Source organism: Impatiens glandulifera, chromosome 1, assembly GCF_907164915.1.
Source record: "Impatiens glandulifera chromosome 1, dImpGla2.1, whole genome shotgun sequence".
Taxonomy (NCBI): domain Eukaryota; kingdom Viridiplantae; phylum Streptophyta; class Magnoliopsida; order Ericales; family Balsaminaceae; genus Impatiens; species Impatiens glandulifera.
The window spans coordinates 158,274,782-158,302,109 of NC_061862.1; the positions used below are offsets into that span (position 1 = coordinate 158,274,782).

Genomic DNA, 27,328 nt, shown 5'->3' on the forward strand with positions numbered 1-27,328 from the left:
TAATTCGAATTTGAGCCGAATTTCATTTTTTCTATTATTTTTAAATCTTGAATTCAAATTAATTAATTTAATTAAAACAAAATTTGAATTAAGATGTTGAAAGACGGAGATAGATGTTGAACGGTGAGATATATATTGAACTCGAAATATGTATTGAACGACAAAGATAGATCAAGACTTAAGAGTCTTGACAAAGAAGAAGCTATAAGATAACAATATTAGATAGATCAAAGCTCTAAAGGACAAATAATATAGCGAGATTATATTAATAGTCTCATTTTTAAAGTGTACGACTAATGGTTTATGAATGCCCTTAATTTTATATGAGACTAGAGATAAAAGAGGAATGTGACGATTAAATAATTAGGTTAAGAGAATAGAGATGAGAAGGGAGTAGCAGCTGGAGGATTATGTTAAGAAATGAGGCTAGGGAGATTTTTTTTATTATGCTAGAAAATGGATAGGAATTAAGTTTAGAGAATATAGATGAGGTGGATAGCTAAGTAATTAGGTTTAGAGAATATAAATGGGGTGAACCATATTGAGTAATTAAGTTTACAGAATATAGATGAGGTGTACGATTAAATTAAATTTAGAGAATATAGATAAGATAACACAATAAATTATGATATATTATACATAATAAATTATATAATATCTATATATATATATATAATAAATAAATGATTATATATTATATATAATAATTAATTTAATAAATAATAAAAAATGAATTCGATTTTCGATTTGGCGCAACTCGAAAACAAATTCAAAATCTATATTTGAATTCAAATTAGTTTAAAATTTAATTCGAAAACCGAAAATAAAATTCAATTTCGGTGAATTTAAATTCGATCGGATATTCTCTAGTATCCTAATATACAAATTTACTTATCTATCAACAAAATTATAAATATTATTATTTATGTATAAATAAACTCTTAAATTATATATTTAAATAAATCACTTTAATTAAACTTTATATTAACCACTAAAATGTTATAATTAACTTATGAGTCATAATTTTGTATTGTGATTAGTAGGAATCCACTCTATGTATGAGAAAAAAAAACAAGAAAGTAGAAAAACTCCTTTAATTTCAAAGTTGGTGGGGTTCATGCACCAATAAAGTTAGAAACTTGCTTTTGATCTTCCAAAGAGAAAAAAAAAATCTCATCTCCTCTTATCACAGAATAAATCCAAAATGGAAGAAAAATTAAAAAAAAAAAAAAAAAGTAGACATAATTCGCTTAAGATTTTTTCAATAAAGAACAAGAATCGTGTAACTAAAAATATCATTATTATTATTTGTCTGAAAAGCTAGCTAGTACCAAATTAATATTATAGAAGGTATAGTATACTTTAACATGATATTAGATCATTTTTATTAATTTATAATATAAAATTATTTATTTTTTTAATTTTTAAATATATAGAATGAAACAAACCTAACACTATTGCATATATATATATGCTATAATCATTGGTTTATGATGAAATAGTTTGAATGGTCTCTCAATATATTTTATAAGTAAATCTTTAACTCCTATATTAATTAACCAAATATTCATTCTGTTTATACTCATAAAAATTCAAATGAATGAGAATATACAGAATGATGGGTAATTATAAAAGTATAAAATAACTGTGTTATATATATATATATATATATATATATATATATATATATATATATATTTGATTTTTTTTTATTATTTTAAATAAGGAAAATTGTATTATATTGAAGAAGTATATATATATATATATCTTTCTTTCTTTTTCTTTTTTTTTTCCCTTTGTGAACTTTGTTTTTTAACTTATTTGCAGTAAATTGTCTTTAAATTAAAAATTTGTATTTAGTAGTGAGAATATTTAAATTTAAGGTTATTTATGTATGTTTTAAGAATTGAGATGTTTATTTACATCATTATCTAAAGTTGAGTATTTTCTTTTGTTCATTTCCTTAAGAATTTATTCTTACTTTGATTGTACAATGATAGGGCATGCCTATGGAACATGTAGTGACCTAGGATTCCTATTCTTGCGACCAAAATCTACATGTTTGTTTGATCCATTAATTAATACAAATGTTATCAATATATAGTTTATTAGGAAACCATTCAACACACCAAAATAAAATATCGGGATTTTGGTCGCCCGGTTCGAAAACACCCAGATCCGGAGCTAGATTTGAGTTTAGACAAAAAAAAAAAAAAAAATTAATTAATTTTTGTATATGTGTTATTGAAATATTGATTTAGATTAAATAATGTTCTGAAACAACTTTTAATAATATGTGTTCGTTCAAACTCAGTTCTACTCTAATTTCAGATGTTTTCCAAACATGCCTCCTTTTATAATATTTTTTATTTATTTATTAAGATAAGACTTTTCAACCACTTAGATGAGACTCTATTACTTGAATTACCTTAATGGATTGTTATATTTATAAATTATTAAAAAAAATCAAAATATTTAATATCTTCAAAAATTTTCAATATGATTCTATAAGCATCTACTTTAAAATGGCTAACCTCATGCATTATCTTTGAACAATAATAGTGGAGTGAGAATAATGTTCGATGTACTCCGAGGTTTATAGCCACAATGGTAGAATGAAGAATAATAAGAGGATACCCATAACTTTAGGGCATTCATTTATGTTTTGTTTTTTTTTAAATAAAAAAGGGAACCATAAAGAATATTCACATTAGCATTCAAATGACCACATGATGAGTTTCCCCACAACAATTTAATTTTGACTGACCCTGTAAAATCCAATTGTCAATTGATGATCAATATCAATCAATCATGGATGACATGTGTCGATCTCCCCTTTGGTGATCAATTATCACTTTAGTATTTCCCACTCCCTACGTGTCATCTTCTCATGCATGCACATCCTTAAGTCATGTTTGTTTCCATTTAGTAAACCATGTACATTTCCTTTTCTTTTTCTTTCTTCATGCAAACTTGTTCTCTTAGGGCTTCTTTCATATTGGTTATTTGAGCTTTTGTTCAAAATATCTTGTTATGATGGTGTGATATCTTAAGTTTGAAAAAATTTACTGAGATTTTCCATATGACTTCATATGAGAGAAGTTTTGAGATTTTAATTTTTCCTTCAAAAATCTAGTTTTTTAGATGGAGTGGCATGCATGGAGGGATATTGACGGATGACAGATGAATGAAAAATTGTGCATTATGATTAGTCGTTACAGGACGTGTTGCAAATATGTGAAAATGACGTCTCACTTATTTTTGCATTGCAAAAGAGTGACTGTGATTTGTAGCCTATTTTGGAACATGATTGACATTAAGTGGTGAAGCCTGAGTCAATCGTCGGTTGCTAGAATGTTGGGATAAAAACCGGTTGGATTGAGTCGATGTGTCTCTATTCTGATTATTTTCAGGTGGACTATTTGGCTCGAAATGAACCGTGTGACATTCAATGATCGTGGTTGACGAATGCATGTACTCCACAACGCTATTATTATGACGATAAAGGAGATCTCTTCTAGAAAACCGGTAGAGCCGGTCGTTGAATTTATTGATCTTTTTGAGAATCTTTGAGTTTGTTCATGTTAGATTTGTTCGTTGATGAACATTTTTTGTTTATGTTTTCATTATTGTTCTCAAATGGTTAATTTCGTTGTGTTTTGAGTGTATTTGATGACAAGGTGAACACTTGTGTTTTTATTGTTTTTGTCGCTTAAACGACTATCATTTATACCGTATTTCATTGATTTTTTAAAAAGAGCAAAAAAAAAATAATAATTATAGTGATGTGAAAAAGATTTTTTATTTATAAAAAATAGATAAATTTCAAAAAGATTTCAAAAAACCGACATGAAAGAAGCTTCAACCCCATCACAATAAATGTAATACACTCTTTCACACCAATTATGTTGCTCTCTCAAAAAGACTTTTTCTTACTTGAATTAAAAAAAACATAGAACACACCATTATTCATAGAATAGTACTATGTATTATATATGTAACAATTATGTCAAACAATAATAGTATTTGATCCCCTCTCTTTTTCATGTAAAGAGACATGAAGAGAACTTAAGCATGAGTGTAGTGTTTTCATGTTTGGCATAGTAAAGCTTAGCAAGAAATTGATGTCAAAGTAAGATTAATAGTATATAGATGCAACATGTACACTACACACATATCTTTTTGTCACATTCAATTATTCTTCCATGCTATAACCATTTAAAGCTATATAGCTAGTTATATCCCTGTATATGTGGACAAAATAGTTTGATTAATACTATTCCATTTATATAGACAAGCAAACACATTTCCGTGGTTCGTTTGTTTGTGCGAAAAAGACATGCATTGTTTGAAGATAATCTTGTTAATAGTTTTATAATATAATTATTTACCTACTTGAAATTTCAAGTAGCATAGTTTATTATCTCATAAATCTATTTATTTCAAATGTTTTCTCTTTGGTGAATTTTGACCCTTTGGTGGGAGGCCTTTTTTTATTCCATATTTAATGAGATGTTTGAATTGAGTGGGAAGTGTTCTATTCTTAATAATATTTTAATTTAATAATTAAACAATTGAACTTAAAAAAAAAACATTTGAGTGCAAAGACTATATATGTTTTCTCTATTGGTAAGATCTTGAAGATTAAAGACGATTAGATAACACACTTTTTATCGTATTTTTTGTATGAGTTTTTGTTAATTATTTTTAAATTTTCTCCTTTCCTATACATATATATAAAGTAACAACTTCTTAAAGATATTTTTTTTTATTATTTGAAAACAATATATAATAATAAATTTATAAAAAAATAATTCAAAAACATCAAGATAATCTAGTCGAGAAAATGAGAACATAACAAAAAAAATTTTTTAAAAAGAAACAAAATTAGAAACTATTATTTATATTAATGAAAGATAATGTTATCATTGATAAAATATTATGATTTTCAAAATTAACAATTACAAGTGGTTGTGAACTTTTTTTTTTTTTTTTATGATGATCTCATTTTATAGTAATATTTTTTAAAGATGTTATTTGAGTTTCTCCTTATAATTTATAACATTATTATAACTTGTACTTAAATTATTTTTTATAATTTGATTGCAATCTTCTCCATTAAATAACTTAGTAAAATATACTTAACATTTAAAAAACAATCATTGGACATTTTTTTTTCACTTTAACTTTTTTTTTCATAATTTTCTAAAGCACTTCCTACTTTTAACCACGCGGTAAAATATCGTTCTCGAAAACATCAATCTCAAATTTGTTTATAATTATTTAAGTTTTAAAATATTAGTGGGTATAATACAAATTATGTATATTTATTTATAGAGTTGCATTCTTACCATATGAAAATACCAATATATACTTTTCCTCTTTTATCATCAAATCTTATGTGTGTTTTTTTAATAAATAAATCACTATCCGATCTTTTATCAGTTTTTTTTTCTATCAAATCACTCAAATAATAAACTAATTAAAATACCATAAAACTTACTAAGGTTAATTTGACAAAAAACAAAACAAAAAAGGTCTTGATAAACTTTTTTTTCCTTCTAAAAAACTACATGAAAATAAGATTTTTTTAGCCATAAAAGTATCTTTTACAAATAACCCTAATCACACAAGCCCTTATAAGAGTATTGTAATATACCAGCTTATAGACAATATATAGTTGTCTTCTTGAGATGTCAGCCCATATTTAGTAGTCTTCTTATAAAGGATCTTAATAAGAAGATTGTATTTCATAGAAAGAGATATCAAATGGGAAGAGGGAAAGTTGAGTTGAAGAGAATTGAGAATCCTGCAAATAGACAAGTTACTTTCTCAAAGAGAAGAAATGGTCTCTTGAAGAAAGCATTTGAACTCTCCATTCTTTGTGATGCTGAAGTTGCTCTTCTTGTCTTCTCTCCTTCTGGAAAAGCTTATCAATTCGCCAGCCACGAGTATAATTATTTATTAACTTATTACTAATCGCGCGACGTAATTCAATCGTTACTATAGTTTAATTTCGTTGATTCGCAGTGTGGATAGCACAATTTCGAGGTATCGCAACGAGGTGGGAATGACCGAATCGTCAACCGGGGACTTTAGAACTATGGAGGTATTAATTTTTTTTATCATCATCATATTGATTAATTATGTGATTGATCTAACATATATAGGTTTGGAAGAGCCAACTTGATGAATTACAAAGAACAATAGAGACAATGGAAGCTAAGGAAAGGTTGGTTTTTAAGATTATATATATAAATGTTCAATTTATACCATTATGTTCTCAAAAACTATAGTCAGATCTGGATCTATATTGATTCTTACTAGAAAAGTGAAAAATACCCATTTTAAAATAGACTTGTTATAATGTAAATATAATATTTGTGAGTGTTTTCATGAACCATTAATTAAATATATAAAAGTAATAATAGTATAAGGCATGAGAATAATATTATATGGTTTGTAAGGCACTTTGCTGGGGAAGATTTGGCAATGTTGGGTATGAAGGAATTAAAGCAACTTGAGCGTCAAATGAGAATCGGTGTCGAAAGAATTCGCTCCAAAAAGGTAACTTAATTTCTTAAACGCGCTTATTGTATTTGTAAGTTGGAATAAAAAAAATCACTTAATTTTTAATTTAAAAAGATTTAGCGACGTGAAAATAATTTTATGTACGACAACATAATTCTTGTGCTATATTCAAAGTTTTCAAATTGTTACAAACCTTAACATACTTAATTTTCTATGTTTAGTTTAGTTTCTCATTTTCTTCAATGGAATAATGTTATTAATTTGTGTTTTCAAATTTATCATACAGCGACGCTTAGTTGCAGAACATATCAATTTCCTGAAGAAACGAGTAAGTAGAATTGTCAAATATTCTTAAAATATGGCAATATCTCGATTTTTCTTAACCGTCTTCCCATCAACAACTTTCGCAGCATAAAGTTCTTCAAGAGGAAAATACCCGTCTCCAGAAAAGAGTGAGGAATAGTTTCTTTTTTATATATGTTCACTATAGAATAAATGATTTTTACCTTCATTTGAATGTCAATAAAAATAAGGTTAAGCTACATGAGCTGCATGATGTCAATGGAAGCTCAACAATAAGTGAAACAGATGCCCTTGATACATTTCACAGGTAAACTTTTAACCTTATAATATTATTCACCAACTTCACTCAATATGCATAAAACAATATTATCAGAGTATATGTTATTTAAAAATGATCAAAATGACTTTTTTCCCATCTTTTGTAATTATACTTACATCGCTCGATTGTTGGGCAGAAGTGATACGGCGGTGTGAACCTGATGTTTATTGAAACGGCGACGAAAGGCGACATTACGGGAATTGTGTCATGTAAGAATTATAATATATATGGCTGCTAAGGTTAATATGTATTACATAGAGCAGATTTGTGGGATGTGTTAATGGTAAAAGTAATTAAAAATAGTTAAGAAGTGTATTATGATGCATGTATGTTTGAAGGTAAAACTTAATTATATAGTCTTTTTAACATCTTGTGTTAAAATTCTTTAACTGCAATTCAATTCAAGAGAAAAAGGAAAAAAAGAAAGAAGAGAAAACAACTGAATTCTATTTTGTAATTAGTTTTTTTAATAACTAACCCTCCATAGTGGCCAAGAATTGAAACAAATAAATTTGTTATTATTTTTTTAATTAAGGAGTTATATTTTATGTTTTATTAAAAAAATATAATAAGTTTATATTATTTTAAACAAAATTAACATAATAATTTAGTTGATTAATTATTTTGAACATTACAAAAATATTTTTTATTTTTTATTTTTTATTTTTCTAATTTTGGATGTTCGCGTGGAGAGGCTTAGATTGCCTTGATGGCTTATCCTAGGGAATGATTTTTGAAATTTAGAAGAAGAAAAATATGGATGGGATATGTTTAAACCAAATCAATTTGTATTTTTTTTTTTTTTTTACAAAATGTAATCTCAATCAACCATAATGCATACCAAATCATATTATCTATATTTCTCAGAAAAAAAAAATGTTTATTTTTCAGTTAAATGATTGTTTAAGTGGAAAGTTACTAGAAGGATCAAGTGAGCTTTAACAAACTTTTATTTAAAGAGGTTTTGGCATGTTTTTCAATGAGATTAACACTTTGTATGTAAAAATAACATTAGATATTAATTAAGGTCAATCATTATATATACATAACTTAAAAATAGAATAACCCACAAGGATAATTCAATTGAAAACAGTTTTTGTATGACTTTAATTTTTACTAAGAACATTTATTTACCATTAAAGTGGGTAATTTTTTACTAAGAGTTTATTTTTAAAAAAGATACAATTTTTCACATAAAATTAAATTTTTGTAATGAAAATTGAATTTGAACAAATTATGATCAACATCGCATCAACACAAAAGTTTGATTTAAAGAGGTACAAGTGTGGAGAATAAATCCTGGTCAAAAATAAAATGATTAACCAGTCTTTATATCATTTCATATGTTAAAGAACTCTATGTAATTATTATTTGTACTATTAATATTAATAATCTTCACATCAAATTTATTTATACAATTTTTAACATTTAATTATATTTACAGTAATAAAAACTTACACTATTTATTTTAACATCTATAACTAAATTTACTTTAATTAGTTTTTTTTCATAATTTAAAGTTGGGAATCCTCATATTATAGAAATTAACTTGAAAATATATAAAGACCTGTAAATTTTGTTTTATCGACCGGTTATGGTTATTGTTATTATTATTATTATATTAATATATATATATATATATATATATATATATATATATATATATATATATATATATATATAATCATGTAATAATATTAATTATTTTAAAAAATTTATATGTATAAATTACTTAAATATTTTTAATGATTTACAAATTATATGCCTATAAACCAACTGTTTGCAAGCCCATTAGTGAACCTATATTCGCAAGCTGAATATCGAGAAGCTCATTCGCAAGCCCATAAGTGAGCCTATATTCGCAAGTTGAATATCGAGAAACTCAAGCTCGACTCGTTTAAATTTTTGAACTTTTAAACGAACTTAAACTTAGCTCGTTAAGACTAACAAACGAGCTTTTTGTCGAGCCAAGATTCGAATAACCAGCGAGCAGCTCTGTTTATTTACCTCCCTACTATAAACTTTGATTTGTGTTTATTTACATCCTTACTATAAACTTTGGTTTCTTAAACACACTCTTGACATACTCTAATAACAGAGTTCGAATCACTAACACAATCAATCTTTTACTAAATAATCAAACATTTTAGTAGTAAAAATGCGTAAATCAAGGTTTTCTTCTTCCTCAGATTCGGGGGAATAAAATTATTGAGGTCATAAAAATGGCAGAAACAGTTAGTAGTAGTAGTACATCACAAATAAGGCAATATCAATCTCCACAAACAGCACAAGAAAGACAGCAAGTATGTAATATCTTGGCTTGGCCAAAGAGATCATCACTACTAAAAACAAATTATTAAAATCGATATGGAAATACCCGATTATATTATCATATCGAGATGCCCAACTCCTTCTTCATTTTCTCAACCTCCAAATACACTGTCGAATAAGGTAGAAACTCCATGAAATGGCTACGGCTCAAGTCATTAACTGCAACTGCAAGTTTTGGAATTTCCAATGTCTCTTCATGGGTTAGAGTTCGAACAAACCTAGCAGGATTCCCTGCCCATAGTTCACCCGTAGGAATTCTTCGCCCTGGTGGTAGAACTGATCCTGCTTCAAGAATCGAGTGGCTCTCCACCAACGATCCTTCCATAAGGATCGAATGCTGCCCAATTATACACTCTGGTTCTATTGTACATGATCGAAGAAGACTGTATGCACCAATTGTTACAAATCTCTCTATAAGTGTCTCTGCCGGTAACCCTATTTATTTCATGATTGCCCAACAAAATTATCACAAGATTCTCAGTTCAAACACAAAAATGGAAATCCTTATCAGAATTTGAAAAGTATATGAAGCAAGACAAGCTAACATTGATGCAAGTTATGAAACAGAATGAACTTGTATGGAAATCTATCTCTACTCATTGCAGTTATAGCGTAAATGGAATAGTGTAGCGAAGTCTATTTGTAAAGCATAGAAAACATGTAAATGTCAAAAATGATAAACATAACAAAAATAAAAGTTCAAAAACATAGAACCCATCAATCCTTAAACTAGAAAAAGATCAAAACATAATCTACTAACTGTTCATTCAAATCAAATTTAGGTTAATGGAACATTAGCTTTAAGGATAAATCCAGGTTCATTTTCAGATTAATTTCAACATGTAAGAATCTGTTTAAAACCAGACATAGAACAGCTAGGTTTTCATTTCTAGACTACATACTATGAAAACCAGAAGAAAAAAAGAAAGATGAACCTGTAGGAGAAGACCAAGCAGCGTGAACGACACATTTCTCCTGGACATTTGAGCAGAATCCAACACTGATCTTGTTCAGATCGCCACGGAGAACAGCGCCATTCCAGACGGACGCGCCGTCATAGACAGTAACCTGTCCAGCAAGAACGACATTCGGAGCGACGTAAGCGTCGACGGCTATCTTAGGGATCCATTGACCTAGAGGGATAATCCTTCTCTGTCCTCTATAGTCCCATTTTACCCGATCTGGCGATTCGATTATCTCCGGTGTTTTGGTTGTCGTCGCCACCGCTGCGTCTGCTGCAAAACCGCGATTCAGGAGGAGGTGATGTCTGGAAGGATATGCGGCGGCGGCGGCTACCGCTTTTCGAGATAATCGAGCTAGAGCTGCTCTAGTCGCCATTTTTGGAGACTGAAATTTGGGATTTTTGGGAACAATGTAGAGAGAGAAAGAGAGAGAATTTGGGTTATTTGGATAAATAATAATCAATACACCCTAAAATCTTTTACCATATATCAAATAAGTTCCTAAACTTCTAAATTTGTGAAACCATAGAAATATCCAATAAGAGGTCAAATTTGAAAAATAATTTAGAGTTGATAATGTTAAAAAAATGACATTTTGAGACGGTGAGATGTCCTTATTATCTTTTATCGTCATGAACTTAATTGTAGTTCGTGAAATTCGTGAATTCGTGACGATTTGATATTGTACGACGATTCAGATTTAAGTTAAATTAACGTCTTTTGAGTATTAAATAGCAAGTCATTTTAGCTCAGCTAATAGAGCGTATGGATTTTAACCATTTGGCCGTGGGTTTGATTCCCATAGACGGCATGAGAACATTTTTTATTAAATTCTTTCGAGAAATGCGCTCTACCAGTTGAGCTAAAACGGTTTGCCATTTATTACTCAAAATATATTAGTTCATCTTGAATCTGAATCGTCGTACAATATTAAATCGTCACGAATCTAATCTGAATCGTCGTACTATATCAAATCGTCACGAACTACAAATAGATTCGTGACGATGTTGAATAATAATGACATTTTATAGGTTCGAAATGTTATTTTTACAAACATTATTAATCCTGAATTATTTTTCAAATTTTACCTCTTGATGTTGTAATTAATGTTTAATCTATTATATTTATACTAAAATTTTGAAATTGCTTCTATAATATTTTTTTAATAAAATTAAATTATTATTTAAGTGAATTTTATTAGATATTCTTCTGATCATATAAAAACTCCTTATTATCAAAATTAAATTTAACAATTTTATAATGTAAAAGTCAAAAGAAACCCATTATGAACTTTTAAAATGTATTGAAATTTATTATTATTTTAAATTTAATATATAAATAATAAGGTGTAAGGCCTTGAAAATGGAAAATTTGACAAAATAACCATAAAGGCCATTAAGCACGGGTGACTGGCGCATAAATTTATTTGTGTAAATGACCACTTCAAAATATTCTGACGAAGTTATCTTCGTTGCATAACGTGAAGGGCAGGATCGTCTCGCGAAGAAAAAGTTTGTGAAAAGTCCAAAATATTGTGCCCTTCGCGTGACGATCGTGCCATTCGCGTTACGCGGCGGGGGTAATTTCGTTAAAATATTTTGAAGTGGTCATTTGCACAATTAATTTATGCGCTGGACACCAGCGTATTTAAGATGCTTTTTATGGTCATTTCGTCAAATTTTCCCTTGAAAAACACATTTGGAAGAATTTTTTTCACTTAATTTTTAGTTAAGTCACCTCAAAATCATTTTATAAATTAATAATAATAATTATTTTAAATATTTTAAAAAAAAGGGTTCATCTAATATTATCTTCGTTGCATAACGTGAAGGACAGGATCGTCTCGCGAAGAAAAAGTTTGTGAAAAGTCCAAAATATTGTGCCCTTCGCGTGACGATCGTGCCATTCGCGTTACGCGGCGGGGGTAATTTCATTAAAATATTTTGAAGTGGTCATTTGCACAATTAATTTATGCGCTGGACACCAGCGTATTTAAGATGCTTTTTATGGTCATTTCGTCAAATTTCCCCTTGAAAAACACATTTGGAAGAATTTTTTTCACTTAATTTTTAGTTAAGTCACCTCAAAATCATTTTATAAATTAATAATAATAATTATTTTAAATATTTAAAAAAAAAGGGTTCATCTAATATGATATAAATTACCGTCGTTGTAATATGATATAAATTATAGTCGTTGTGAATAACTAAAAAAACCATTAAAAAATACGAGTGTTCATCTTGTTACCAAACACATCCAAAATACAACGAGATTGATCATTTGAGAACAACAATGAAAACATACACAAAAAAATATTCACCAACAAAATGTAACATGAAATTTAGTGTTAACGAGTTTGGAAATGTTCAAGAAAAAATAATAATTCATTGACCGTTTCACCGGTTTTTCAGAAGAGATCTCTCGTATCATAATAATAATAATAATAACATTGTGAAGTAATGTATTGGTCGACCGCGATCACTGAAAATTCTACAGTTTCTTTCGAGTCAAATAGTCCAAAAAATATAATCGAAATATAGACTCCGACTCAATCAAACCTAGCTCGTGGTTTTTATCCAAATATCACAACAACCGCGATTGACTTGTGTCTAAACTAGGCTCTAAATCTCAGTCACTAATTTAAAATGTAAAAACAAGTGAAGTGTTGTCTCCACCTCTTCAAGAGATTTTTGAAGAGAATTAGAATCTCGCACTTCAAAGAATACATATATTGTCCATGTAAGATATCACGTGAAAATGAATAATCATTTTGCTCCCCACTAAGAAAAACATCCTTTAATGTAAGGTTGTTTCTATATTATTAAATATTTTCATGTATTTAATTCTAGTCTCAAAACTATAAGAACGTTAATCGAACATGTATTAACTGAAGATCTGTATTGCACACGAAAAGAGTTTCAATAAACAAATGTCTCTTTAAATATTACAACAAGTTGGTCGGGAGTTAGCTTAGGTGAACCATCGAGACCAATCATTTACATACTCTGAATATAATCATATGTTGATTTATTTAACCGCAATCTATTTTTTTAATGAGACTACTTGTTTTGTGAACTTCAACATTGTAGAAAGTATTTACATGATAATGACATACAAGAATGAAGACAACGGGTCACTCAGTCGAATATCCCTTGAATTTTAAAAATAATTAGGATTTTCATTCACAATCACAGAGAACTTGACTGTCGTAACGCAGAATCTTATTTACGTCATAACGCAGAATCTAATCCAACCAAATAATTTACCCCATTTGCATTCTACTCATGACATCAAATAAAATTTTCAAATTAATGTGATTATATGTTTTTCCGATATCCAATTTAATAAAAACACATTTATCTCCCTAGTAGTTTGTCGAGTCAATGGATTAATTTACAATAAATGATACGTCTAAAATTTGACAACCCTTAATAAAATATCTTATTAGTCGAAATCATTTGATTCAAGTACCGCACGCAATCTGTTCATAGAACAATTAGATACAATCTTATAGAACGACGACACAAGACTGATCAGTCTAAAGTTTTTTTATATCGATGGTTCTGGAAACTTTACGGATTAGACAAATTAACGTTTGAGTTCCAACTTTTGTTGAAGGAAGAGAATAAGAAAAAAAATGCTAAAAACTCTTTAATGATATCAAATTTAAGGAAGGATCGCATTTTTTTCAATGTAAAATCATCGCTTCTCAAAGCCATATCACTACAACATCCCATTATTGTCGTTTCCGTTTACTCTTCCTTAAGTGTAAAACGAGCTTGTAAAACACCTTCACAATTCTTCTTTTCACTAATACCATCAAAAGACACATCATCTAATTTTGATTTGAACGTGTATGGTTTTATGAACAATTTTTTTATAGAATTGCACGATACTATTCGATTGACCAGTTCACAATCGTGAAAAACGTTCTGATCCAAAATTGAGTTAATCGCATTGTTTCTCGCTTAAGCCTTTAATACCCTGTGATTTTTGTTTAATTGTTATCCTATCTCTCATTCAGATAGCCCTAATGCATTGTCTCACCCCTAATCTCTCATCCCTGTAAACTGTTGATAACACCCAACAAAAATTGTCACACTTATCGTTAGCTGCACACTAAAAAAATCTTCTCACTTCGACATCCAACTTCTCGAACAAATTGTCGTTCCAATTAACCAAAATTCGCCCGACGTTCAGATAGAGTCAATAGTCTCTCAACCACACAATCTTCAGTTACATATATCTCTAACAATTCACTGATCTATATGACATCACAAAAGCAATAAATCACACTACTCATAGATCCTGTAAAAAGATTTAAGGATCCCACATTTCATGCTATCATTAATCGCACAAAAATTTCATACTAATATTTTTCCAATCACCTAAATTTTAAGCGAAATATATCCAATTAAGCTGCGAAGAATAACCAATTCATATATCCAATTCGGTTTCGATGTACCTATACTTGTCTTAGAAACACAAGAGGGAGTATAATTATTGAATTCATAAAAATGGCATAAACAGTTAGTAATACATCACAAACAAGGAGATCAATCTCTTAAAAAAGCACAAGAAAGACAACAAGTATGTAATATGTTGGCTTTGCCAAAGAGATCATCACTACTAAAAGGAGTTATTAAAATCTAAATGGAAATACCGTTCATATTATTATAATGGGATGTCGAACTGCTTCCTCATTTTCTCAACCTCCAAACACATTGTCGAGTGAGTTATAAATCTACAGCTCAATTCATTAACTGCAATTGCAAGTTTTGGAATTTCCAATGTCTCTTCATGGGTTAGGGTTCGAACAAACCTAGCTGGATTCCCTGCCCATAGTTCACTCATAGGAATTCTTTGCCCTGGTGGTACTACTGATCCTGCTTCATGGATCGAGTGGCTCTCCACCAATGATCCTTCCATAAGTTTCGAGTGATGCCCAATTATACACTCCGATTCTATTGTACATGATCGAAGTTCACAGTTCGCACCAATCGTTACAAATCTGTCTTTAGTTGTCTCTCCCAGTAACCCTATTTATTTAATTAAGCCAACATGATTGTCACAAGATTCTCAGTCCAAACACAAAAATGGAAAGACAAGCTAACATTGATGCAAGTTGTGAAACAAAATGTATGGAAAATATAATACTATCTCTACTAACTGTTCATTCAAATCAAATTTAGGTTAAAATGCTTCCAGGAAGAGACCATGAAATAATCCTTTAAGTTAATGGAATTTGACATTTACAGTTTTAAGGACAATTCAAGGTTCATTATCCATCTAATATGTGACATTTTGGTCTCTTATATTGACTCCTTCCACTGAGTCACTTTAATGGGAAAAAGTTGTTACTCTCCTCCATATTTAGATATTTTGTCTCACAATAATATCTAAATAATAAAGAATATTGACGTTGGAGTGTTCGATAGTAATTTGTAATCATAATTTTAAAATCCGGCACGGTCATCAACCCGGTGAAAGGACTGTGTCACTAAGTTACTAGTTCAACCGGTGGGTCAACTGGTTCAACTAGTGGTTTCATATAATAATAAAATAATATAAAATAGTAAAAATCCATCCAATTGTTTATATAATAATAATAGTCAAAGTATAGATGAAAATTCAAAATATTGTTTCGCAATTACAATATGTTCATTGTCTCTATTAGGGACAACACAATTAAAATAAACACAAACTCTTAAATCATGGATTAACACAATTAAAATAAATATCAACTACAAATTATTCGCAAAACGCTTTTATCATTCACCAAAATCAGTTCTACAAACATCATCAATCGCTTCATTGCATTCAATAGAGAAATCAATATTGTTTCTTTCATAATATTCTCTAGTATCTAGTTCATCCAAGTTTACAATCTCAAAATTTGCATCTACAATAAAAATAGGATACACCCCCGCTAGGTCAACCCGGGCTGCCGGATTTCCGGTCTAACCGACGGGTTGGCCGGGTTTAATTAGGTTGATTGCATTTCCAATTTTTTATTAACTCTATTCGGTTTGACGACCGGTTCAACAGTCCGACCGGCGGGCCAAGTTTCAAAAATTATGATTGTAATAAAAACACGTAATATATTTGAATCGACCGGCTAGACCAGACTTAAAAAAAAGAAATGCAAATATCTCCTTAATGAAAATATATTGAAAGTGAGAAAAAATGTAATTTAATTTGAACGAAATTAGTTTATTAGTTAAAATAAGCTTTTAATCCAAATATGATAAACCCAACGTATTAATTATTAATAATTATTAAGTGGGTTTAAATTTAGACTATATAATATAAATTGTTCATATTTGTAATTATATTCTTAATTTTGTACCATATAAAATAGTCAAATTATTTCAAATAAAATTATATAATGATTAATTTCAGACAAAAATAAATATGCATTGATCAATTTCAAATAAAAATTAAATATACAATAAGTGGTTTCAAACCAAATAATGTATATAGAGATTTAAAACTTAATTAAATGTATACAAAATAATACAAGTATTCTCTTTGCGGATTTTATCTCAATTTTGTCTATGCTATCATTCCTAGTTTGAGCCCTAATTTGTTTATTATTATTATTATTTTTATTTTTTAATTCCTTGTATTATATGAATTTTATTGATAATTCTTTAATGGTTCACTTGCATTTCAAAAAGATAAATTTATTTATTATGAAAGATAATTGAATTTTTTTAAATTTTTTCTCATCTAAAATATTTTAAAATATGAATAATTATTGATGACATTATCTAGATGTTTTAATATTAATGTTTAATTTGTTTTTGTTTTCGCGTTCTTTCATGTTCCATTTTGATGTTATTCACTCCTGCATTTATTAGATGGCATGCTAAATATTTCTTTTTGTAGATTATTCATATATTGTAAACTATTTCTGCAAATCAATAATTAATCTCCTGTTTACTCTATTATATTTATATTAAATTTTTATAAAACTAAATTCTTATTTGAATGAATTTTATTACATATTCTTATAACTATTTAAAAATTCCTAATTGTCAAAGTTAAATCTAACAATTTTATAATGTAAAAGAACTAATAAGAAACCCATTATCAATTGTTACAAATATTTATTTTATTTTTAAGTTTAATATAAAAATAATAATGTGTAAGGCCTTCAATTCCAATAGTAACCCAATTATAATAAAAAAAAAACTAAACTTAAACTATATTTAAAATTGTTTATTAGTTATAAACTTTAAAATTGAAGAAAAAAAATTTAAATGATAAGAATTGAATTTTAAAAAATATTAATTATTATGATTATTTATATATATAATTAAATATTTTATATTATAATAATTTTATAAAAAAAATATATATTTAAATATAAAATGAATTAAAAAATAATAAGTAAATAATATTATATTTATTTAAATAAAAATATATTTTTTAAATTTATAATTATAATATATATGGAAAATTACTTGGGCGGCCCTCAAACTATCTCAATCGTTCACTTTTGGCCCTCAAATTAATTTTTGAAACAAATCGCCCCTTCAACTTTTATAAAGGTCACCAATAATTCTTCCATCAATTTTTTGGTTAAACCTACCTGTTTAAGTTTAAAATATTATTTTTTTATATATTATCTTTAATCTTATATTTTATATTTATATATATAATTATTAAATAGCTTATATATAATATTATATATATATTATTATTATTAAATTTTATATAATTATTAAATTTTTTATATAATAAATAAATAATATATATATTATTTATTTTTATCTATATATATATAATTTATATATATTATCTTTAACTAATTTATATATAATATTTATATAATATATATTTTAAAAAATAATTTAAGTGTTAAAAGTATTTGAGTAGTTAGAAGGTTACAATTACTTTTAATAAATTATTTTTAATATATATAAAACAAAGTTTAAAAATAAATTATATGGATTATCCCTAATCATTAATTATATATATATATATAAATAAATTTATATATAATTTATAGAATATATATTTTACAAAATAATTTGAAAGATTAAAAGTAATTGAAACCTTTTAACTACTCAAATATTTATATATAATCGATTTAATAATTATATATATAAATATAAAATATAAGATTAAAGATAATATATAAAAAAATAATATTTTAAACTTAAACCTAAATTAGTTTGAGGGCTAAAAGTGAGCGATCGAGATAGTTCGAGGGCCGCCCAAATAATTTGCCCTAATATATATTTGTTTTTTTAATATAAAATAATATAAAATCTAAAATTGTAATATTTGTTTTTTAAATTTGAAATCCATCAGGCAGATTAGGGTTTGGGGAGTTGATGCTCAACGGAGGTACGACTCATTCTAGTATAATTGTCTATTAAGATCTTGCTTACAGTAGTTGTATTGATCGTCTAGACTGGGCAAGGATTGTGTGTTTATAAGTGGATTGAAGTGGATTGAAGTGGATCGTTATTCAGGTACATAATGAAGAATTGTATTTTATTTACTTGGTTGTTCTTCTATCTTCTTTTGTTTACATGTATGATGAAGAGAATTTCTGTTTGCTGAACTCTCTTTAGATTTTTCAATGGTGTGTTTTCGATTTTAAACAAACCCTAGACTTGAAATCTCTGTTTTCTTTCCTTTTCTGTTAATTGTAGACAATGACTTGTTTGATGAAATCATTATGGTTCAAATTGAAACAACTGTTTTGTATTCCTCAAATATTGATGTCTCCTTTGACATGACAGTTTGTTTTGAATATGGGTTTTCAGCTTTGGTTGCACTCTGCTATATTGAAGGAGATAAAGGGAAGATCTTTGGTTCCATTGTAAAAAAAACAATGGAGATGAATATGTCAGAGAATCAGTTTAAAGTGTCTATGGAGACAGAGAAGTTTTTATGCAATCGTTTGATGGATCAAAGTCAGTCAATTTCCGAGCGTTTCAGAGCTCTTTTTTCTCTTCGTAATCTCCGAGGGTCTGGCCCTCGCAATGCACTAATATCTGGTTAGCTATCTCTCATTGACTTGAATAGAATTAACTGCAATTTGTAGATGTAATGTTGATGGTAGAATAATTAGATTTTATTTATAATTCCTTGTAGCAACGAGGGATCCTTCAAATCTGTTGGCACACGAGGCTGCGTTTGCCTTGGGTCAGATGCAAGATGCAGAAGCCATCCCTGCTCTGGAAGCGGTTCTCAATGATTTTTCTTTGCATCCTATAGTTCGACACGAGGTATTTTGGCATTTTTTTATGAAGAGTTTGTAAGAGTAATAAATAAATAACTGCAAATTTTCTGGAAGATTAACACCTATTAGGTTAGTTTTCTTGTAGCAGTTAGGTTTAGAACAACTGCTACTTTATAAAGTAATCTTGTAATTGTTACATTTCAATCTCATATCAATCTTCTTCTTTCAATTTCAAAATACAAATTCAAAATTTTCATTCCAAATAACCCTATCCAATCATAAATCAAATCATTTAACTTAAATACCCTTACTTTAGTTTTTTATAACATTTTAAAATATTAATAAAAGGATATTTTAGCTATTTAATCCAAATAATCCACCTTTTCATCAAATAAGGTCTTTTACCCCCAAATATTTATATATATACATTAAACACGCTCTTACTTGCAGTCTTTTGTTTATCCTTGGGGGTAATATTCATTGTCCTTCCTTTTCCTCATTAATCATTGTAACAGGCTGCAGAAGCACTTGGTGCAATTGGTCTAGATTCCAATATGCCTCTTTTGAAGAATAGCTTGGTATTAGATCCAGCTCAAGAAGTTCGAGAAACTTGTGAATTGGCTCTTAGCAGGATTGAGGAACTGAAGAACAGTAAAAATTCTATAACAAATCCATCACCCTTTTTGTCAGTTGACCCAGCTGCAGCTGCATGTTTTTCTTCTTTGGATGATTTAAGGTTTGTCAATCCACGACTCTCTAGTTTAAGCATTTTGAATCTTGGTGATGTGCAATATTGGTTATTATTAAGGAAGTTCTTCCTATTTACAGGGATGTTCTTCATAATGAAGACAAAAATATGTATGAGCGTTATGCTGCACTTTTTGCCCTTAGAAACCTTGGAGGCGATAAAGCTATTGCTGCTATTATTGGCTCATTGAGCTCTAAAAGCGCTCTTTTGAAGCATGAGGTTGGTGAAAGTCATTTTTTTGTGAGAATTCTATGAAGTAAATGCAGTAGACATTTCTGAAACTCTTCTTGAAGCATAATTCCATTTGTTATTATCGAATACATAGAAACATATTCATGGAAGTTGTACTTGAATCGAGTTTTCTTTCATGACGATGTCCTTGATGAGGATCTAAATTTTTATCCTACCAGCTTTTCCCTTTATTTGGCTGGATTTAGAACCTCTTGTCCTAAGTGAGCTATGCACAAATCTTATCAGTCCTATACATCTATTTAAACTCTTTAGCATCTCAATTCTCTAAGGCCTTGTATATTTATCTACTTAAACTTATATAGTGTCTATTGCCATGATTTGTTTTCTCCCACACATTCCTTTTATATTTGATGACATACATTCTTATTCATTGTGTTCCTAAAGCGGCTATCTAGAAGTCCATTTGTTATTTTTTCGTTTCATATAATATTTATCATTTTTTTTTCCTTTTTGTAAGTTGCTTATAAGTATTCTGATGATAATCTAACTTAAGTATTCTCTACATTATATTACTAACTCCTACATAGTGGTCCTTATAGAATATAACCAATATGCCTTATATAAAATAAATAACTCATGAAATGCTTCCTCCTTCACGTTCCGCATCCACACATGAAATATCACAGTTGACATCAACATCAGTTGTGTTGTCTGCCAATCCTTATTTTTAAGGAATGGAGCTAGAGTCCGGGTCATGTTTTTGAGGCTTCTTAAAGTTAGCATAATATACCGCTGCTTCCTTATCATCTCCCGTGTAGTACTCTTCATATCCTTTGGTACTACACCCCCTATAACTTCTTTCGTCCAAAATCAAAGACTTCATTTCAACATGTTCACTATATTAAGTCTATATGGAAACTGATATTTGTCAAAATCTATGGCACAATCACGATCCCATTGAAATATCGCCAAAGTTAGAATTGGAAGCGACTTTTTTCTCGTATGGTATAAAATTGTTTTTTAGATATCTGGATCATATATTATAGTGTGATTTTTTACTTATTTAGTTTAAAGATGATTTTCTATACCATTATCTAGATTATAGTATTGTGAATGTGGCTTCATTAGGTATAAAGTTCATGATCCATATTATTTTCCACATCATTGTCATTTTTTTGCAATCATTACAAATATAAATTTTACCAGATCATGATCCATACAAATAGGATTGGTATCCAATTTTCATAAGTATGTATCCTTTTTTGACACATATATTGCAGGTTGCTTATGTTTTGGGTCAATTGCAAGATAAAGCTGCTTCAGAAGCACTTTCCAGGATTCTTATGGATGTAAATGAGCACCCTATGGTTAGGCATGAAGCTGCTGAAGCTCTTGGTTCTATTGCAGGTTAACCTATATTTTCAATCTGACTAATATTCAAATAAACATGTTGAAATGATTTGTTGACAAAACGAGTGTCTTCTTTCCAATTAAATTTCTCCAAAATGTCGTGTGTGGATATCAACACGTTGAAACTTTCTTTATCTTTTCATTTTTTATAGATGAGCAATGTATAGTACTTCTCGAAAAATTCTCCAAGGATCCTGAACCCATAGTCTCTCAGAGTTGTGAAGTGGCCTTGAGCATGTTGGAGTTTGAGAAAGACGGGAAATCCTTTGAGGTGATTATTAAAACGCACTCATTCTCATCGCGTACTTAATCAAAATTCTTTATTTCTAATATCTGTCATATTTTTGCAGTTTTTCTTCATGCAGACACCTCAAATTCAAGAACTAACCGACATTGTGTCCCCACTTCATTGAAGAGAATGTGTTTATTGTCCAAACCATAGGTTGGATGGGAAATTTATTTATCAAGAACTGATGAAGAAAAAGAAAAATGTCCTAATTTATTTATTTTTAGATGTTTGCTAATATTGTAACTTAATTTGTCTTTTCCTGCGTGTCCCATTTTGATGTTATTATATCATGCTTAAAATAAACAGAGTTCAATATATATAAGAAACAAAACTATAATATTCGAAATTTAAGTTAAAATATTATAGATAGCATTGACATTAATATTCAAACATATGATTAAGGAGAGAAAGAACAGGCATCGATGTGGGCACTGATACTTGTGTTCCATCACTAAGAAAGGGATTGTCGTTGTTCCATCACTAATCGTTATCTAAGTCATTCCCAAAGAGAGTCGAGTCGAGGCAGTCATGTTAAGTAGAAGGGGATAATCAAATCAAGCATCCTTCCAATAGAAAGGAAGTGTTTGGGGAGTTTCATTTTGAAAGATTGTTGGATAATTCTGCGATAGAGCTTGATTCAAACCGATCATCTCTGATGCTTGTTGTTGTTGCGATTGCGATGACAGAAGAGAGAGAGCATGGTTATTGTTGGAGGTGTCGAGGATTTGAGAAGAGTTATTGTTGGAGGAGTCGAGGATTTGAGAAGAACCATCGTCGTAGAAGTATTTTGCGGGTGGTTCGTTAAAAATTATTGTTTGGTTGTTCAAGAAAATGTTATTATTATTGGGTAGCAAATTAAATTGTTGTTTCCCTTCGTCTCTAAACGATAAAGTTGATGATGACGACGATGATGGAAACTGGCCGTTTCTAAACATTTCCGGCCAATTTGGGTTGTTCATGGCTGCCGGAGTTGAGAAAGGAAACATTCTGTTACCTGAAAATATATTCACTTGACCATATACATTAGGCAATTCATCTCTAATTTGTGTTCATTTTTTTTTATTAAAATGCACAACCTCTTTTTGAAAATATATTTTATTGGTTAATCTGGTTAGATGATTTAAGGGTTTTATTTATATGTAATGTAAAAAGTTATTGTTAAATAATATATATAAGTATCTATAATAATAAAATAAAATAAAAAAAAATTTAAAAAATGATTTACTTTTGAATATCATTAACTAGGATATACAAATATGGATTTCTAATATAATAATAGTTTTTCATTTTACTTAAAAACGTTTTAAAGAAATATATTTTCGTGTCATGAAACATTATTGTCAATTAAGTAAATTTTATTTTATTATTTATATATTTCAAATATTTGACTACATTGTTCCAACCCCACTAAATGATCTGGTTAAACTATGGATAAATTTAGAATTTGAAGTAAGAATTGGTTGGAAAAAAAATTGGATGGACTTGAAATATTTTTTAGAAAATTATGAATCAAAAAGTAGATTATTGTAAGTTTTGCATATGTTTAAGAGTTAGAAAATAAATAATGAATTAAATTAAAATTACTTTTAAAAAATTAAGATTTATGTCAAAGATTTAACATAATTTTTTTTTTCTTTTATTTGGGAGTCTACCCCAGCCTAGTGTAAATCCACCCCTTTAACAATTTTAAGTACAGTTGGTCGTTAGTTCAATTTTCTAGTTTCAATTAGACACAAGAGTGAATTAAAAGTCTCATTTTATTTATTTATTGTCGTTATAAAATGAAATGGCATAAAACAAAAAATATTGGAGGTAGACTTCAAATATTTTTGAAAAAATTATAAATGAAAATTGTAAATTTTGCATATTTTTAAGAATTAAAAAAATAAAAAGTGAATTAAATTAAAAAAACTTTAAAAAATTAGGGTTTATGAGCTTGATTTTTTTTTTTCGAGTCCACAACCTTCAGTGTAAATCCCTCCCTTAATTTAACCATTTTAAGTACGATCCTTTGTTAGATTTTATGGTTTCAATTAGTCAACTTAAAGTCTCATTTTATTTATTTATTTGTCATGATAAAATGAAATAACATGAAACCATCAAAAATACTTAATAAATATTGATTCATAAGTTGGTATTGTTATGGTTACTTCCTAGGTTTTCCTTTTATATAATGGTAGTTTATTTTTTATTACTTTCAAATTCCTTTTATTTATTATAATAAAAACATCACATTATAATATTTCTCACTTATTTAAAATAAAATAAAAATGTTAGTGGAAGTAAAAGAGAGAAAAAAAAGTTAGGTTTACAGAAATGAAACCTGGATAGTCGGAGAAGAAGCTCATTGGCCGGAGAGAAGAAGATTCCGGCTGAGGTTTTCTTCTCCGGCGATTATGTCCATCAAGACGTTTCCTACAACTTCTCTTACCTTCATCAAATTCCCCCAACGAATGAAACCTACAATCATTCATTCATACAATCAATCAAACAAAACCCAATTCAAATGAAACATGTTCGGTTTCAATCGAATCGTTTTACCTGCTACACTGTTGACAGAATCTTCGTTTATGTCCGCTAATTGTGACTTCCGGTGTCTTAGAATGAACTTCACAAACCTTATGACGTCTATGATATTCCCGACAGTTACTTAGATCTGAACTGCAACCGTCTACTAGACAATAAGCTGTTTGAACTCCATTGTTAGCTACTGATCGTGTCCTTTTTGATGAACCAGAAGATGAAAACGCCGTTTTCGGAGGTTCAATCGGAGTGATTACTTGTCCTAACTTTAGATCAACTGAGAAGTTTGAATGGATGAATCCGAAAGTGTTTGATGATTCGTTTTCGCGTCTGGATTCGTCAATTTCGTTGAATCCGTTGAGATGGAAATCCATTATGAGATGTGGAATAGAGTTGGAAATGGAAGTGAAACCCTAATAATTTGGAAAGAAGAAAGATGGGGAGAGATTAAAGATTGAGCTATCCACCATTCATTCATTCTCCTGACATGGATTCCATTTTAAATTTAATAAAGGGGAAGAAGAAGAAGAAGAAGAAGAAGAAGAAGAAGAAGGGGGCAGGGTGGGTAGTTAAGAATGAAGATGATGAGTAAAATGCATTATAGTGTTTGTTTGATTCACCTTCTTTTTATAAGGAACAAAGGTCACGGGTAGGGATGACAATGGGTAGATCGGGATCGTGAATGCATTTACCATTTTGTCTAGTTTTATTTCGAAATTTTTTTACTATTAGCTTTGTCTTGTTTTTGGAAATCCCGTCGATAACCGTTTATATCATATTTAAAAAGTATATATAATAAAATTATATAAACATAATATGATGCATATTTTAATATATTAAAATTCCTATATATTTTTTTAAAATAAAATTAAAATTCTTATAAAATATAATATAAAGAATCAATAAAATTTTATATACGGAAGAAAAAAGAAATAAATATTAGAAGAGAGAAAAGAAATAAAAAAATTATTATTTGTTCTCAATCAGATCGTAACAAGAAATTTTCTTTTCAAATTCACATATTTAAATGTGTTATAATGTTTGTGACTATATCCTAATTTAAGAGAATAAGTGGTTATAAGTCCATTTAACTTAATCTCATCAAGGTAGCACAGTGGTAAAAATCGAATTCAGAGACTAAAATGTAAGTTTAAGTAGAGAGTTATGACTGTAGGAATGTCATGCTAGTTTTCCTTTATTTAAAAAGAAAATAAAAAAATAAATTCATTTAACTTATATTTATGTTAGGGAGAAAAAATGTCAGGGTGATTTAAAAAAAATAAAAAGTTATATATTTTATTTTAATTTAAAACAATTTAAGTTAAAATTAAAATTATAAGTATATCTCAATTAACTTAATTATATTATAAATTGATAATATACCTTAATAATATTCTATTTATTTTTTTTAATTTGATGTCAACTTTTTAATTTAACTTATTAGCCAATTATTATGTGTACTTTGATTAAGAAATGTTATTTTCATTTTTATTATTAATATGTTTGATACATCAAATTATTCTATCCTTGCTTTGAAATAATTTCAATTTAGTCCCAAAATTAATGAGACAAGTTTGATTCAATTTATCCAAACTATAACAGATTATTCACTGTCACAACTTTTTTAGGATAAATAAACTGAATCAAACTATAACTTTTATAATATATATATATATATATATATATATATATATATATATATATATATATATATATATATATATATATATATAATTAATTAATTGTAAGAGCCTATTTTTGATATAGCTTATTAAATTAAATTATTAAAATAATATAAATCTTTCTTTCTCTATAAAAATAAATAAATAAGTCATTTTTTTTGTTTTTTTATTATTTTTTTAACATTATATAATATTTTTTTTTCATTAGATTTGAGTTGATTTTGTGTTTGATTTGATGTGATATCTTATTTAGATGGATCGAATTTTTTATCTCGTATTTTTACCACTCGAATAATATTTTCAACCGTGGTGAATTGTTTTTTATTCATACATTCCAATTTTCTTAGTGGTCATTTCTCAATGTTCGTCCTCTTTTTAGTAGCGAAAGAGATGAAGTTATCGGATTTATAATTATTTTTATTTTTTCAACAAATAGTCACTAAAACGTATATGTAAACTATAAACTTTTTTTACAAGTATTTCGCATTATTTATATGAGTTTTTCATTTTTGTAAATATATATATAGATGATCAATTATTACTTTGTAGAACTTTTTTCGACGTTAGATAGTTAGATACTAATACTCGGTTAAAAATATTTTTGTACTGTTCCTCAGAATATTTTGTAAAATTTTCTGACACAATTTAATTGATTTATTCAGTTTACTCTATTTCAATATTTACGTTTATGTTATATATTTTGGAGTCAACTGACAAATATAACCCTATCAAAATTGTTAAATTTTTCATTATAATTATAATTTTAATTGTTGCAAATATATTATATATATATATTTAATATCTACAGTTTAATGTAGTTTTGATTTTGTTGATTT

General features: G+C 28.1%; 5 protein-coding genes across 7 annotated transcripts; 2 read left to right on the plus strand and 3 right to left on the minus strand.

Annotated features, from left to right (window-relative positions):
* The first annotated feature begins 5,692 nt into the window (after positions 1 to 5,692).
* LOC124918581 (truncated transcription factor CAULIFLOWER A-like) lies at positions 5,693 to 7,519 on the plus strand. Of its 3 annotated transcripts, none has more exons than XM_047458666.1 (8): positions 5,693 to 5,951; positions 6,031 to 6,109; positions 6,171 to 6,232; positions 6,468 to 6,567; positions 6,818 to 6,859; positions 6,942 to 6,983; positions 7,065 to 7,141; positions 7,290 to 7,519. In XM_047458666.1, exons 1-8 carry the CDS (start codon positions 5,770 to 5,772, stop codon positions 7,306 to 7,308), a joined length of 603 nt encoding a protein of 200 aa, XP_047314622.1. In that variant the 5' UTR covers positions 5,693 to 5,769; the 3' UTR covers positions 7,309 to 7,519. The 3 variants fall into 3 exon arrangements, with proteins under 3 accessions (XP_047314622.1, XP_047314624.1, XP_047314617.1); XM_047458668.1 differs by having other exon boundaries at positions 7,293 to 7,519; XM_047458661.1 differs by having other exon boundaries at positions 7,065 to 7,140; positions 7,277 to 7,519.
* Positions 7,520 to 9,314: 1,795 nt separating this feature from the next.
* On the minus strand, positions 9,315 to 10,876 carry LOC124918611 (gamma carbonic anhydrase-like 2, mitochondrial). Its single transcript, XM_047458669.1, has 2 exons — positions 10,420 to 10,876; positions 9,315 to 9,919 (listed from the first exon to the last, which is right to left on the minus strand). Exons 1-2 carry the CDS (start codon positions 10,820 to 10,822, stop codon positions 9,543 to 9,545), a joined length of 780 nt encoding a protein of 259 aa, XP_047314625.1. The 5' UTR covers positions 10,823 to 10,876; the 3' UTR covers positions 9,315 to 9,542.
* A 4,229-nt stretch (positions 10,877 to 15,105) lies between these two features.
* On the minus strand, positions 15,106 to 15,407 carry LOC124918627 (gamma carbonic anhydrase-like 1, mitochondrial). Its single transcript, XM_047458672.1, has one exon. The coding sequence runs from the start codon at positions 15,373 to 15,375 to the stop codon at positions 15,121 to 15,123; it is 255 nt and encodes an 84-aa protein (XP_047314628.1). The 5' UTR covers positions 15,376 to 15,407; the 3' UTR covers positions 15,106 to 15,120.
* A 3,366-nt stretch (positions 15,408 to 18,773) lies between these two features.
* Positions 18,774 to 22,586, plus strand: LOC124918628 (deoxyhypusine hydroxylase-like). The gene is made up of 8 exons (XM_047458674.1): positions 18,774 to 18,804; positions 19,230 to 19,463; positions 19,561 to 19,694; positions 20,164 to 20,384; positions 20,477 to 20,615; positions 21,869 to 21,995; positions 22,151 to 22,269; positions 22,349 to 22,586. The coding sequence occupies exons 1-8, from the start codon at positions 18,792 to 18,794 to the stop codon at positions 22,409 to 22,411; spliced, it is 1,050 nt and encodes a 349-aa protein (XP_047314630.1). The 5' UTR covers positions 18,774 to 18,791; the 3' UTR covers positions 22,412 to 22,586.
* Positions 22,587 to 22,597: 11 nt separating this feature from the next.
* On the minus strand, positions 22,598 to 25,357 carry LOC124918629 (squamosa promoter-binding-like protein 13A). The gene is made up of 3 exons (XM_047458675.1): positions 24,829 to 25,357; positions 24,611 to 24,747; positions 22,598 to 23,281 (listed from the first exon to the last, which is right to left on the minus strand). The coding sequence occupies exons 1-3, from the start codon at positions 25,182 to 25,184 to the stop codon at positions 22,842 to 22,844; spliced, it is 933 nt and encodes a 310-aa protein (XP_047314631.1). The 5' UTR covers positions 25,185 to 25,357; the 3' UTR covers positions 22,598 to 22,841.
* Positions 25,358 to 27,328: the final 1,971 nt, after the last annotated feature.

Coding starts and splice junctions, on each gene's coding strand:
- LOC124918627 (XM_047458672.1), bottom strand. CDS start 15,375: ATGGAAGGATCATTGGTGGAGAGCCACTCGATCCATGAAGCAGGATCA.
- LOC124918629 (XM_047458675.1), bottom strand. CDS start 25,184: ATGGATTTCCATCTCAACGGATTCAACGAAATTGACGAATCCAGACGC. Junction 24,748..24,828: donor TTCTGTCAACAGTGTAGCAG/GTAAAACGATTC, acceptor GAATGATTGTAG/GTTTCATTCGTTGGGGGAAT. Junction 23,282..24,610: donor CTTCTTCTCCGACTATCCAG/GTTTCATTTCTG, acceptor ATATATTTTCAG/GTAACAGAATGTTTCCTTTC.
- LOC124918611 (XM_047458669.1), bottom strand. CDS start 10,822: ATGGCGACTAGAGCAGCTCTAGCTCGATTATCTCGAAAAGCGGTAGCC. Junction 9,920..10,419: donor TGCTTGGTCTTCTCCTACAG/GTTCATCTTTCT, acceptor TGAAATAAATAG/GGTTACCGGCAGAGACACTT.
- LOC124918581 (XM_047458661.1), top strand. CDS start 5,770: ATGGGAAGAGGGAAAGTTGAGTTGAAGAGAATTGAGAATCCTGCAAAT. Junction 6,110..6,170: donor GGGACTTTAGAACTATGGAG/GTATTAATTTTT, acceptor TAACATATATAG/GTTTGGAAGAGCCAACTTGA. Junction 6,233..6,467: donor ACAATGGAAGCTAAGGAAAG/GTTGGTTTTTAA, acceptor ATGGTTTGTAAG/GCACTTTGCTGGGGAAGATT.
- LOC124918628 (XM_047458674.1), top strand. Junction 19,695..20,163: donor ATCCTATAGTTCGACACGAG/GTATTTTGGCAT, acceptor TCATTGTAACAG/GCTGCAGAAGCACTTGGTGC. Junction 20,385..20,476: donor TCTTCTTTGGATGATTTAAG/GTTTGTCAATCC, acceptor TCCTATTTACAG/GGATGTTCTTCATAATGAAG.